Source organism: Chlorocebus sabaeus, chromosome 11 (genome assembly GCF_047675955.1).
Source record: "Chlorocebus sabaeus isolate Y175 chromosome 11, mChlSab1.0.hap1, whole genome shotgun sequence".
Classification (NCBI taxonomy): Eukaryota; Metazoa; Chordata; class Mammalia; order Primates; family Cercopithecidae; genus Chlorocebus; species Chlorocebus sabaeus.
Window position 1 is genome coordinate 92389611 of NC_132914.1, and position 14038 is coordinate 92403648.

The 14038-nt window shown below is 39.7% G+C and overlaps 1 protein-coding gene and 1 long non-coding RNA gene across 8 annotated transcripts in view; one reads left to right on the top strand and one right to left on the bottom strand.

Moving 5' to 3' along the window:
* LOC103238885 (uncharacterized) overlaps positions 1-14038 on the top strand; it is a 58855-nt gene that overhangs the window by 38427 nt on the left and 6390 nt on the right. Inside the window, exon 1 of one of the 2 annotated variants that reach the window (XR_012094561.1) lies at positions 12927-13031. The exons of the other annotated variant lie outside the window; for it this stretch is intronic. This is a non-coding gene — a long non-coding RNA (uncharacterized lncRNA). Of the gene's footprint in view, positions 1-12926; positions 13032-14038 lie in introns of those variants that run through there. 2 annotated transcript variants of the gene reach the window in all.
* Positions 1-14038, bottom strand: part of NR2C1 (nuclear receptor subfamily 2 group C member 1) — a 52086-nt gene that overhangs the window by 20322 nt on the left and 17726 nt on the right. For all 6 annotated transcript variants that reach the window (XM_037996692.2, XM_008004271.3, XM_073021005.1 and 3 more), the window contains exons 8-9: positions 10410-10591; positions 7807-7972 (exon numbers count right to left, since the gene is read on the bottom strand). In XM_037996692.2, coding sequence (XP_037852620.2) covers positions 7807-7972; positions 10410-10591 — 348 coding nt within the window. The remainder of the gene's footprint in view (positions 1-7806; positions 7973-10409; positions 10592-14038) is intronic.

Below are 14038 nucleotides of genomic sequence, written 5' to 3' on the forward strand. Positions count from 1 at the left end.
TACTACTAGCAAGTGGTCAGTTTATATTGCTGATCCAGTTCTTTAAAATGTCTGACCACTGTTGAAAATTTTTCTACTTTGTAATTACTGAAATGATCAATAGTATCAAGTATAGTGAGGATACAGAAAACTGGGTACACACTACCGAGCGTGGGGTAATCTGGAGAACAATTAGTCTACTATCTACTAAAATTGTTAAAGTACATGCAGTACCACTTCTAAATCTCTGTTCCAGCAAAATACTTGCATACATGCACAAAAAAGCATGTGTAAGGATGTCCATTGCAGCTCTATATCTAACAATGAAATTAAATGCTGGCAACAACCCACATTTCTATCTCTAGAGAAAAGAATAATCCATGTTATAGAACATATGTGGGCATTAAAATTGGAAAGATAAACTGAGATGTAATGGCATACAAAAAATCTCACAGACATCCAAGTAGAAAAAACTGTAAAACAGTATGTATTAAATAGATGACCCAATTTATGTTAAAGAGCACATATTTATGTATACCTAAAAAGTACAGAAGGAAACACGTCACATAGTTAACAGTGGCTACCTCTGGGTGGGGTAGGTAGATGTGCCCACATTCATTTTTCTAGGGAATGACTATTATGGCTTTCATCAGATTCTCAAAGGTATCTTTTTTTTTTTTTTGAGATGAAGTCTCGCTCTGTCACCCAGGCTGGAGTTCAGTGGTGTGATCTCAGCTGTCTGCCAGGGTTCAAGTGAGTGTCTCTTCTCAGCCTCCCCAGTAGCTGGGACTACAAGCATGTGCCACCAACCCAGCTAATTTTGTTGTATTTTTAGTAGAGACAGGGTTTTACCACGTTGGCCAGGCTCGTCTCAAACTCCTGACCTCAGGTGATCAGCCTGCCTTGGCCTCCTAAAGTGCTGGGATTACAGGTGTGAGCCACTGCACTTGGCCCCTCAAAGGTATCTTCTAGCTAAAATACCACACCTGGCCCCTCAAAGGTATCTTCTATCTAAAATTTAGGCTTGAGGTTTGAAACAAAGAAAAGTTAGATAAAAATGTAAAAAAAAATCCTGCCTTTGTTCATTATTAGCCAAGAATGGTTTACCTATTTTGGTACCAAGTGATAAAAGAAAAGGACAATTAATAGTTGAAATTCTGCAAGTGAGAAGAAAATTTTTTACATATTTAAGAATGTTTGAGAAAGGTTTATCACAGCAGTAAGTTAAAATACAATTATTTAAGACAATTCTTGGCTGGGCACAGTGGCTCGTGCCTGTAATTCCAGCATTTTGGGAGGCCAAGGTGAGAGGATTGCTTGAAGCCGGTAGTTCAAGACCAGCCTGGGCAACATAACAAGACCCATATCTACAAAAAAAAAAAAAAAAAAAAATTAATTAAAAATTTAGCCAGGTGTGATGGCTCACACCTGTATCCCAGCAGCTCGGGAGGCTGAGGTGGAAGAGCTGCTTGAACCTAGGAATTTTGAGACCAACCTGGGAAACACAGTGAGACCTCATCTCTAAAAATAAAAAAATTAGCTGGGCATGGTGGTGTGCACCGATAATCCCAGTTACTTAGCAGACTGAGGCAGAAGGATCCCTTGAGCCCAGGAGGTAGCGGCTGCAGTGAGCCAGGATTGTGCCACTGAACTCCAGCCTGGGTGACAGAGCAAGACCACATCTTAAAAAACACAATATATCATATATTTTCAGAATTACCCAAGGTGAGTAAAAAGAAAGTCTGAAAAACTAAGGGAATTACCAAAAATTACTAGTTTTGGGGGAAGGGGCAACTAAGATGCAAAACAACAACAAAAAAGTCCTTTGTAGGGATAGGCATGGTGGCTCAGGCCTGTAATCCCAGCACTTTGGAAGACCAGGGCAGGCAGATCGCTTGAGGTCAGGAGTTCCAGACCAGCCTGCCAACAAGGTAAAACCAGATCTCTACTAAAAATACAAAAAGTTAGCTGGGCATGGCGGTGTGCGCCTGTAATCCCAGCTACTCGGGAGGCTGAAGTGCTGAGAATAGCTGGAACCCAGGGGTGGAGGTTGCAATGGGCCAAGATTATGCCACTGTACTCCAGCCTGGGAGACAGAGCAAGACTCTGTCTCAAAAAACAAAACGAAACAAAACAAAAATCCTTTGCAAAATAGTTTAAAATTGCACTTAAATGTTAATACTTGTAATGTGTAAACACTGTATATAATGGTTTTGCTTTACACAACAGTGGTGGTAACTCTGAAAACTTTCTGCTGCTTTAATCATAAAATGGAAATAGTTTACAACACACACTAAAGGGACTCATTATTTAAAATATTACTAGACACACCATGTTGAGTTAACTTATAGAGAGAAAATGTTTCATAATCTGTTTTACATGCTCAATAAAACTCTAGTATTCTGAATCAGAAAGCTAACGCTGGCTGAAGAAACAATAGTCCATTTAACAAGTCTTTGAGACCGAAAAGACAAAGATTTATTCCTACATATAGAGAGAGTGAGCTTCCCTAAAATGCCTGTAGATCTTTAGGTTTATAAATCAAATTACACACATTTGTCAAATTAGAAAAGTTCAATATATTGAGCTGAATTTTTAAAGAGCATTGACAAGAACTAAACCTGACCAATCTATTTTACAAGTTATTAGATGCCTCTACATATCTTTCTAGCAGTTTCTGTACTGAAATCTTGTAACAGCCTGCATGATATAGCTTTTTTGTTTTTGGAGATGGAGTCTCACCCAGGTTGGAGTGCAGTGGTGCTATCTTGGCTCACTGAAACCTCCGCCTCCCAGGTTCAAGCGATTCTCCTGCCTGAGCCTCCGAGTAGCTGGGAATATAGGTGCCCGCCACCACGCCCAGCCAATTTTTTTTTTTGCATTTTTAGTAGAGACGGGGTTTCACCATGTTGGTCAGGTCTTGAACTCCTGACCTTGTGATCCACCCACCTCAGCCTCCCAAAGTGCTGGGATTACAGGTGTGAGCCACCGCGCTCGGCTGACATAGCTTTTGAAAAATCACTGCATGGCCGGGTGTGATAGTTTAAGCTTATAATCCCAGCACCTTGGGAGGCTGAGGTGGGCGGATCATTGGAGCTCGTGAGTAACATAGAGCCCAGCATGGGCAACATGATGAAACCTCGTCTGTATTAAAAAAAAAAAAAAAAAAAAAAAAAAAAATCAGCTGGGAGTGGTGATACATGCCTGTAGTCCCACCTACTAAGGAGGCTGAGGTGGGAGGATGGCTTGAGTCTGGGAGGCAGAGGCTGCAGTGAGTCGAGATCATGCCACTGCACTCCAGCCTGGGCTACAGAGCTGGTCTTAAAAAAAAAAAAAAAAAAATCCTTGGAGGCTGAGCACAAGCACAGTGGCTCAGGCCTATAATCCCAGCACTTTGGGAGGCTGAGGTGGGAAGATCATTGCTTGTGGCCAGGAGTTTGAGACCACCCTGGGCAACACAGTGAAACCCCATCTCCACACAAATATAAAAAAAGCATTTGAGTCAGGAGATCTGGATTCTGCTCTTGACTTTTCGTTAATCACTTCGCCTAATTACCAGTATGACCCTAGATTACATATTTATTCAGTAACTATTTACTTAGAGTTCACTGGGAAGCAGTAAGTGCTACTGTCTCAGTGGAAGAATAAAATAAAAACTGAATGAGCTATAGAAAGGGCTAAGAAAGCTAATGGCATGTGTGAGAAATGATGGGCAGCTGGGTCAGAACGTGGAGGACCCTAAAAGGTCAAGTTATAGAGACTGGACTTAATTTCATAACATGGGCAATGGGAAGCTACTGAAGGATGATAAGTAGTGGAGTGACATAATTTGATTTTTAACAAATGTAACGCTGGTACCAGCACACAGGACAAGATGGAAAAGAAAGACTGGAAGCAAATATATTAGGGTAACAAATCAAGAAAGGAATTTTAAAAGGCCTAAAATACGGTGAAGGAAATGAAAAGGAAGGGAAAAAATTCAAGCAATAGAATGGTTAAAATTCAGTTATGGAATGAGAGGAGTGAGGCTTAGGGAGAATAACTTCCTCTAAAGTTGCAAACATGGGTGACCAGAAAGACTGATTCTAATATAAAGATAATAAAATTTTAGAAATAAGTATATGCAATTTCCAAAACCACCTCACTTCTGTTGTATATATACAATTTCTAAAATGGGAATATGATCTACCATGATTATTCTTCTAAGGAGATTTTAAGAATCAAGTGAAGGCCGGGCGCGGTGGCTCAAGCCTGTAATCCCAGCACTTTGGGAGGCCGAGACGGGCGGATCACGAGGTCAAGAGATCGAGACCATCCTGGTTAACACGGTGAAACCCCGTCTCTACTAAAAAATACAAAAAACTAGCCGGGCGAGGTGGCGGGCACCTGTAGTCCCAGTTACTCGGGAGGCTGAGGCCGGAGAATGGCGTGAACCCGGGAGGCGGAGCTTGCAGTGAGCTGAGATCCGGCCACTGTACTCCAGCCTGGGCGACAGAGCTACACTCCGCCTCAAAAAAAAAAAAAAAGAATCAAGTGAAACAAAGTACATGAAATCATACCAAAAATTATGAAGCTTAATAAAAATCTTTTTCTTTCTTTTATTTTTTAAAGATGGAGTCTCATTCTGTCACTTAGGTTGGAATGCAGTGATGCAATCTTGGCTCACTGCAACCTCCGCCTCCCGGGTTCAAGCAATTCTTCTGCCTCAGCCTCCTGAGTAGCTGGAGTTATGAGCATGTACCACTACGCCTGGCTAATTTTTGTATTTTTAGTAAATACGGGGTTTTGTCATGTTGGTCAGGCTGGTCCCCAACTCCTAACCTCAGGTGATCTGCCCGCGTAGGCCTCCCGAAGTGCTAGGATTACAGGCATGAGCCACCATGCCTGGCCGATAAAAATCTTAAATATTACTATTGTCCTTGATTTTTCAAAATCAAACTTCAAGTTTCATTATTAGACTACTTCTCCTTACTATCAAGATTGCTTTGAACAAGACACTAAAAATCTCTACATCTCTTTCTTCATCCATCAAATGAGAATAAAAATTCTAACCCTGCCAGGTATGGTGGGTCATGCTTGTAATCCCAGCACTTTGGGAGGCTGAGGTGAGAGGATCGCCTGAGGCCAGGAGTATGAGACAAGCCTGGGCAACAAAGTGAGATCCCATCTCTACAAAAAAATTTTTTTAATTAGCTGGGTGTGGTAACACATGCCTATGGTCTCAGCAACATGAAAGGCTGAAGCAGGAGGATCCCTTGAGCCCAGGAGGTCAAGGCTGCAGTGAGCTGTGATTATGCCACTGCACTCCAGCCTGGGTGAGAGTGAGACCCTATCTCAAAAAGAAAGAAAAAAAAATTAAAAATTCTAACCTCAACATATGTGGTGAGGCCCAAAGAAAAGAGTGTACGTGAAAATATGCTGCAAACTACAGTGTACATAGAAATGCAACAGAGGAACAAAATGCTATTCAGCTCAGCAAGTAAGAGAGGATTGAGCTGTTTGATTACAGATGTAGGGTCTTGAGACCCATGACCAGAAAACTTCAATGTGAGAACCATGAAATTACCAGACTCTAGGAGCTAAGCAGGGAAATCACTGAAAAGTAAAACATTTGACTTCACAAGGCTGTAAGTAAGACTCCGAGAAAGGTGAAGCGGTCCTTTTCAGGAGAGTAAGAAAATTTATAGTGTTGACTGTGAGGATACTTAGGAAGACAAAGATGGAATGACAAAAGCCAATCCTAGGAAGAAAAAAAAGTTGTAATTTGCCAGATTCTTCTCTCCAGAACATTTCAAGGAATCAAAAACTTTGAGGACTAACATCAACAATAAACAGGTAAACTACCCCTACTTTCTAAAGAGCACTCTGTCCTTTTCCCTCATAGTGGGTCCTGTTCCTACAACTGTCTCATTTCTTCCTTCTTCCCATTTAAATCCAACGCAGAACATAAACCTAAGAAAACAAAAGAATGTCTTTTATCTAGAATAAGAAAGAACAATGGGAAAAAATCAACTTTTGCCTTGCTCCACCCTTGTCCATAAATCTTACCATAATTTTTTAGAATATTATTCCAATTACTTTTTCTTATAGCACTTGTAAAAAATTTTCCTGTAGAGTGTAGAAAAAAACATTTCTAATTTTTTCCATGTAAATTATCTTTGGTAAAATTTTACATAAAAATAGGCTTCACTGATATATTTTATTGACTACATCAAATTACACTATTTTAAGCCAAAGAGTTTCTCTGCGGCTATTTCTACCAAGTCAAATTTTTTAAATACAAATATTACTTTGCACTCATAATTTCTACTGATACACATATTTATTTGATAGCTGTACATATTCTCCTTAAAAAAATCCATGGAATTTTATAATCTATAGTAAAATGAGCAGTCACCCTCAGGTATTCCAGGACTACTATATATTGCTAAGTGAAATCTATATGCATTCAATCCCTTTGCATACATCTTGCTAACAGTATCCACAGCTGAGTGGTTAAAATGGAGGAGTCAAAACAACAGGATCTTAATGTAGGGTCTCCACAGTGAGCATGGCTATAACTCTGTCCAAGCATTATTTGAATGACAAATCAAAGGGTAGAAAGTGATTTTCTAGTCTTCTACATGTAGTATATCTAGTATTCTGCATGTATTGTTTCTGTCATAAAAAGTTAGGTTGGTGAAAAAGTAATTGCAGCCTTAAAAGTAATGGCAAAACCCACAATTATTTACGGGAACAAAATAAATTATAAATGTACCTTCTCCAAAATGGCTAAAAAGTATAACTTAACAACTAAAAGTTAAAATATATTAAATGTGTATCTTTTAAAATTTTATTATGTAATTTTTATTTATAATAGAGATGAAGTCTTGGCATGTTGCCCAGGCTAGTCTCCAACTCCTGGGCTCATGCAATCCTCTGGCCTCAGCCTCCCAAAGTACTGGGATGACAGGTGAGAGCAGCTGCACCTGGCCAATTGGTATCTTATAATAATGCTGGAAGCCAGCTAATTAAGGTGATACATAACAAATGGAGTTTTCTGTAATTACTATGGTAAGAACAAACTATCTGGTTCTTACTGATTTACAATATAGTAGTAGCTAGGCATTGAACAAAAGCAGTCCATTCAACACATCATGAACGCCAATACTTAAAAGTTTAATAAAATGTGCTGAAAAGTTATAAAAGCTAACATTTATTGATTTAAACCCAATAACTGCTATTATAACTGACTTAATAACAGGATGCTTTATTAAGCAATTATCTTACCTACATAAGGCTTTAGCCTCCTGCATAGATGCACACTAACATGCCCAGCTTATTCAGTATCTTGATAATCAACAGCAGAGAAAAGCCTAAAAAATTTTTGTTTCTATATGCAGATGAGTTTTTTTCTTTTTCGAGACAGAGTTTCGCTCTTGTTGCCCAGGCTGGAGTGCAATGGCGTGATCTCAGTTCACTGCAACCTCTGCCTCCCAGGTTCAACCAATTCTCCTGCCTCAGCCTCCTGAGTAGCTGGGATTACAGGCATGTGCCACCACGCATGGCTACTTTTGTATTTTCAGTAGAAACAGGGTTTCTCCATGTTGGTCAGGCTGGTCTCGAACTCCTGACCTCAGGTGATCTGCCCACCTGGGCCTCCCAAAGTGGTGGGATTACAGGTGTGAGCCACTGTGCCTGGCCCAGATGAGTATGTTTTAGCTGCTGTTTTGAAATTCTATCAGGGATAGTTCTGACTTCAAAAGCACAACAAACATACTTTGATTTTTGAAAGGTAGATCAAAATCAAGCAATACAACATGCAAGTTAAAAAAAACATAGAAATACCCTGAAAGCTACATGTGAATCGCTGAGAAGTGGTCCCTCTTTTTCGGTGTAATTTATGCTTGAATCTCCAGTGATTAGGTGTACACTTCCTTCCATGCCTGCTACTGAGCTCTGGCAGGCTGTGCTCTCTCCTGGATTCAATGCTTTTGCAAGAGTGTCAAATGCCCTGTATGAAGATATCAGAAGCTGTGAGCTTGACCAAACACCACAATAAAATAACAATTCTACATAGGATTCTAGAATTAAGATTTAAGCCTAAAAAAACTGGTCAGGCTGGTCTAGAACTCAAGTGATATGTCCGCCTCAGCCTTCCAAAGTGCTGGGATTACAGGCGTGAGCCACATGCCTGGCCTAAAGTCTTTTTTTAAAATCTTGTATAATTAAGGGGGAGAAACATCTTCACATTTTCATACAATAATATGCTTTTAAAAGTTATATATTTTTATCGCTCTAGCCCAGGAGGGCAGGGCTGCAGTGAGCTATGATCACACCACTGTACTCTAGCCTGGTTGACACAGCAAGACCCTGTCTCAATTAAACAAAATTCTTGTTAATGAATTATTTTTAAGAAACATTATATTTTTGATACTACAAGACTATCAGTCTATTTATTTTGTATACAAAAGTTACTTAGAACAAGGAAAAGAACTTATGTTTATTATGCACAGTACAATAGGTCTTAAATTTTATTTAAAAATTCAGAAAACATTTTACTTTACTCATGTTTATTTTTGAAACACGTTCTCCCTCTGTCAGCCAGGCTGGAGTGCAGTGGCATGATCATGGCTCACTGTAATCCTGAACTCCTGGGTTCAAGAAAGTGATCCTTCCACCTCAACCTCCGGAGTAGCTGGGACTACATGTGCGCACCACCATGCTCAGCTAACTTTTAAATTATCTGTAGAAATTGGGCCTCACTATGTTGCCCAGGCTGGTCTCCAACCCCTGGACTCAAGCAGTCATGCCACCTGAGCCCCCCAAAGTGCTGAGATTACAGGCAGGAGCTACTGCACCTGGGCAGAGAGTATTTTAAAATGTGTGGTCACACAGCTAAATCTAAACTGTAACAATTTGATAATAGAATAATAACTAATGTTACTAAATAATTACTCAAAATAGTTCCCCATATTTTTCAATAGGCCTCCTAGAGTTTCTTGAAATCTCATGTTCAACCAAGTACTACTTATTGTGACTCTTAAATGTAGTTTATTCAATATATATATTTTGTTGTTTGAGAAAGAGTCTCGCTCTGTCGCCCAGGCTAGAGTATAGTGGCATGATCTCAGCTCACTGCAACCTCTACCTCCGGGGTTCAAGTGATTCTCCTGCCTCAGTCTCCCAATTAGTTGAGATTACAGGCATGCACCACCACACCCAGCTAATTTTTTTCATTTTTAGTAGAGATGGGGTTTCACCATGTTGGCCAGGCTGGTCTCAAACTCCTGAACTCAGGTGATCCACCCACCTTGGCCTCCCAAAGTGGTAGGATTACAGGCGTAAGCCAGCACACTTGGCCAATTCAGTGTATTTTTATCGTATCTTTTTTTTCCTTTAGAGATGGGGTCTAGTTGCTGGTTGACTCAAAATCCCAGGCTGAAGTGATCTGCCCACCTCAGCCTCCTATACACTAATGTGTTCAGCTTATTCATATTTTAAATGATAAACTCAGTGTAGGAAAAGCCTGAATAAATTGTTTCTATATCCTAAGCATTAGTATTTACAGAATAAAAAACAGAATTCTGATACTACTTTCTTCAAGTGTAACTTAAAACTGTAGTTGACTAAATCTTTTACATTAATTTTCATCACTAGAAATTGAGGAGTAGGATCAACATGATTGCTGAGAATGACAAATGTTTCACTCTCCATACACATCTTCATCTTTAGAAGAAGAAAATTCCTAAGTTTTAAGACTACATGTTTCATCTTCTAATATTCATTGATTTTGTCATTTAGAATATAATTTGTCATACTGAATGCAAGTTTTCAGTTAAAACTTACTATGCCTTAATTTTTCTAAGTGAAAACAGAAATGTAGGTTAAGGATTCCTAATACTAAAATCCAAAATGCTCTAAAATCAGAAACTTTTTGAGCACCAACATGCCACAAGTGGAAATTTCACACCTGACTTCTCATGATGGGTTGCAGTCAAAATGCAGGTGTATAACAGTTTATTCCCTGTCCAAAAGGGAAAAAAGACCCTCCCAGCTGAGATAAATCTTTTCTGCACACGCCCAGATTCCCCCAAGCAAGCACGCCCACTACAGGCCAGACGTGCCAATGGCAGGTTCCCCTGATTCCCCATAAGGAGCCAAGATCTATGTGCATTACTCGCTGTGGATTTTTGCATATTCTCTTCTTTGTGGTGTAAAGATATTTTTGAAAAGGTCAGAAAGGCCTGCATGGTACCCAGAGTAATACAAACATTCCAAAATCTGAAATCTGAAATGTTTCTGGTCTGAACAAAGCATTTCAGATAAGGGATAATCAACCTGTATTTGTTTTCTGAAACTTTTATAAATAGCATTTAACATAAAAATGTTTTAAGAAATACTGAAAGGCATGTAAACAAAAGGACATTGATAATCAAAAGAGATCTTACCTTGAAACATCACCGTTGGTCTGCATTTCTTGAAATTCACACAAAGAGGTATCATCATTGCTTAAGCTTTCAATCATAGACATTTCATTACTATTTTGAGAAAGATCTTTAGTTTTTCCAAGATTCGCTAATGATGTAACCACACTGGCCAATGTACTTAAATCTCCCTGACATGATTCAGCCTTTAAAAAGAAGGGTATTAAAATTCTGTGAATTGGTATCAGTATTTTTTTCAATCTGAAATATCCAATTATAGATTATGATATGCCAAGAAAAAGAAGAGCATGATAAATGAAACCTGGAAAGTTAAAGGGCTCTGAGCTTTCAGAAATTTCTTGAGGAAAATACAAGTTTAAAAACATCAGGTATATTTCTTAAGAAATGTTTATACATATGTGTATATATATTTTGAGATGGAGTCTCGCTCTGTCACCAGGCTGGAGTGCAGTGGCATGATCTCAGCTCACTGCAACCTCCGCCTCCTGGGTTCAAGCGATTCCCCTGCCTTAGCCTCCCAAGTAGCTGGGATTCCAGGCACATGTAACCACGCCCAGCTAATTTTTTGTATTTTAGCAGAGATGGGGTTTCACCATGTTGGCTAAGATGGTCTCGATCTCCTGACTTCGTGATCTACCCGCCTCGGCCTCCCAAAGTGCTGGGATTACAGGCGTGAACCACCACGCCCGGCCGTATATGTTCCTTTTTTTTTTAAGAGACAAGGTCTCCCTTTGTCACCCAGACTGGAGTACAGTGGCACGACCATAGCTCACTGCATTTTCAAATTTCTGGGCTGACGTGATCCTCCTGCCTCAGCCTCCTGAGCAGCTGAGACTGCAGGTGTGCACTGCTATGCCTGGCTCGTTTTTTCATTTTTAGACATGGAGTCTTGCTGTGTTGCCCAGGCTGGTCTTGAACTCCTGGCCTCAAGTGATCCTCCCTGCCTCAGCCTCCTGAGTACAATTTCTAAAACTTACTATACAAACTATAAACTTGTATGGAATATAAAGAATACTAGTGAAGGGGGGGAAAAAGGGCAAATGAATTGTTGAACAGACTTCCTAAGATGCCAACTTTTGCCAGACACTGTGTTAATTAAATGTGTTAAAAGGCACTGTGTTAAACACAAACATTAAAAGAAATAGATCAGTTACCCATTATTCTCTTCACTTTTTCGTTACTGGAGTTGAAAACTCTCTATATAGGTAAGATACTGATCTTTCGATTTGTCTTTCTTTTGAGACAGAGTCTCACTCTGTCGCCCAGGCTGGAGTGCAGTGGTGTGCTCTCAGCTCACTGCAACCTCCACCTCCTGGGTTCAAGTGATCCTCCCAGCCTCCTGACTATGGGCGCACACCACCATGTCCAACTAATTTTTAAATTTTTTGTAGAGATGGGGTTTCATCATGTTGCCCAGGCCGGTCTCAAACTCCTGGGCTCAAGTGATCTACTGCCACAGAATCCCAAAGTGCTGGGATTATAGACATGAGCCACCATGCCTGGCTTGTCTTCATTTTTTAATGTTTGTTGAAAATATGTATATTATTTGTGCAATAACTACAATTATTTTATGAAAAATAATTTTCGCTCAACTCTTTCACAACCTCAGAAATATAATTTGTACAGGAAAGGCAGGTAAGTACTTTTACTTTTACTTAGTTATCAATTTTCAGAGCAAGAAGTTGATACCCTAGCAATTTCTAATTGTGATAGATGAGTTTTTCTGAGTATAATTTTTAATTCATAGATTTTCATGTATTTGATGCTTTATTTTATTTAAATTTATTACCAATCTAATGAAAAGCCTTTTAACTTGCCTTCTATGGCCTACTGGGCCAATCCCTTAATAGTATCGTTTTGATTAATACTTTCTTCATGGTTTTTCTTTTTGGTGTTTTTTTTTTTTTTTTTTTGAGACACGAGTGAAGTGGCGCTATCTCTGCTCACTGCAAGCTCTGCCTCCCGGGTTCACGCCATTCTCCTGCCTCAGCCTCCCGAGTAGCCGGGACTACAGGCGCCTGCCACCACGCCTGGCTAATTTTTTCCATTTTTAGTAGAGACGGGGTTTTCACTGTGTTAGCCAGGATGGTCTTGATCTCCTGACCTCGTGATCCGCCCGCCTTGGCCTCCCAAAGTGCGGGATTACAGGCGTGAGCCACCGCGCCTGGCCCTTCTTGGTGTTCTTAATCCTAAAATAACACATATGTTCCCATGATGTTTCATTTATAATAATAATTATTCAGTTTCTGTGAGATTTATTTTGGTGAATCAGTAGAATAAAACAATTTTTGTGCCCTCCCCAAATTAATCTATGGTCCAAAAATCATTTACTGAAAACCCTACCAGTTAGGTTCTTACATAATTAATACCCATACATGCATTTTATTTAACCTCCATAACAACCCTGGGAAATAGAAATCATCATTCCTCTATCGCCAACCAGAAGAATGACCCAAATAGTAGAAGTGGGACTGGCTGACTGCAAAAGTCTATGCTTTTTTTTTTTTTAGAGACACTCTATTGCCTAGACTGGAGTACAGGGGCATGATCGTAGCTCACTGCAGCCTTGAACTCCTAGGCTCAAGTAATCCTCTGCCTCAGCCTCCTAAATAGCTGGGACTACAGGTATGTAACACCATGTCTGGATAATTTTTTTTGTTTTTAGAGACAGAGTCTCACTATGTTTCCCAGGTTGGTCTCAAATTCCTAGCCTCAAAGAGCTCTTCAACTTCAGCCTCCCGAGTTGCTGGGATACAGGCCTGAGTCACTGTGCCCAGAAAAGCCCACAATGTTAAGCACTGCCCCAAGAATTTTTCTTATATTTGAATAAAGAGTACATTAGTTACAATTTTTAAATGCTTTAATATTCACCTAAAACTTAGTTTATATATTCTCTTCTCTCTAGCAACACATCTAACTGGATTCTTAAGTTTTTGCCCCTAAAGATTCTTAGTCAACATAAAAAACTTTCATCTTGTGACTTCAGAGTTTTGGGGTCATTTGTCAGAGAAGCTTACCATAAGGTTGTCCTAACAATTTCATACAGAGATATACAAGAGAGCACAGTGTCTGAGCAGAGTAGTCTGTCAACGAAATCTAGTTCCCTTCCTTTCCTGAAGGAGTTAATATGTCAACAAAACCAATGATCATTCTAACCTTGAATCATGTAGACAGGGCTAAGTGAAGTTTTCCAAAACATATGGCAAGAGGCCACTGCCTCACCTAGCAATTACATGCTAAAGCCCAATCTGTAAGATAGATACTCTTATTACTCTTATTTTACAGATGAGAAAGTGAGGCACTAACAGGTCAAGTAACTTGCCTAATGTTATATAGCTAGTAAGTGGTAGATGAAATTTGATTTCGGAGCCTAAGTATTCAGAGTACTGTAAAGCAGCAAGTGACAAATATATAACGAATCTTGCATAAGTAGGACAAATAATCTTATAAGTTATATAAAATCAGATCCTGGCTAGGCAGAGTGGCTCATGCACATAACCCCAGCAATGTGGAAGGCCGAGGTAGGAGGATCACTTGAGCCCAGGAGTTCGAGACCAGCTGGGCAACACAATGAGACTTGGTCTCTACAAAAATAGGAAAAATCAGCCAGGCACAGTGGCATGTGCCTGCAG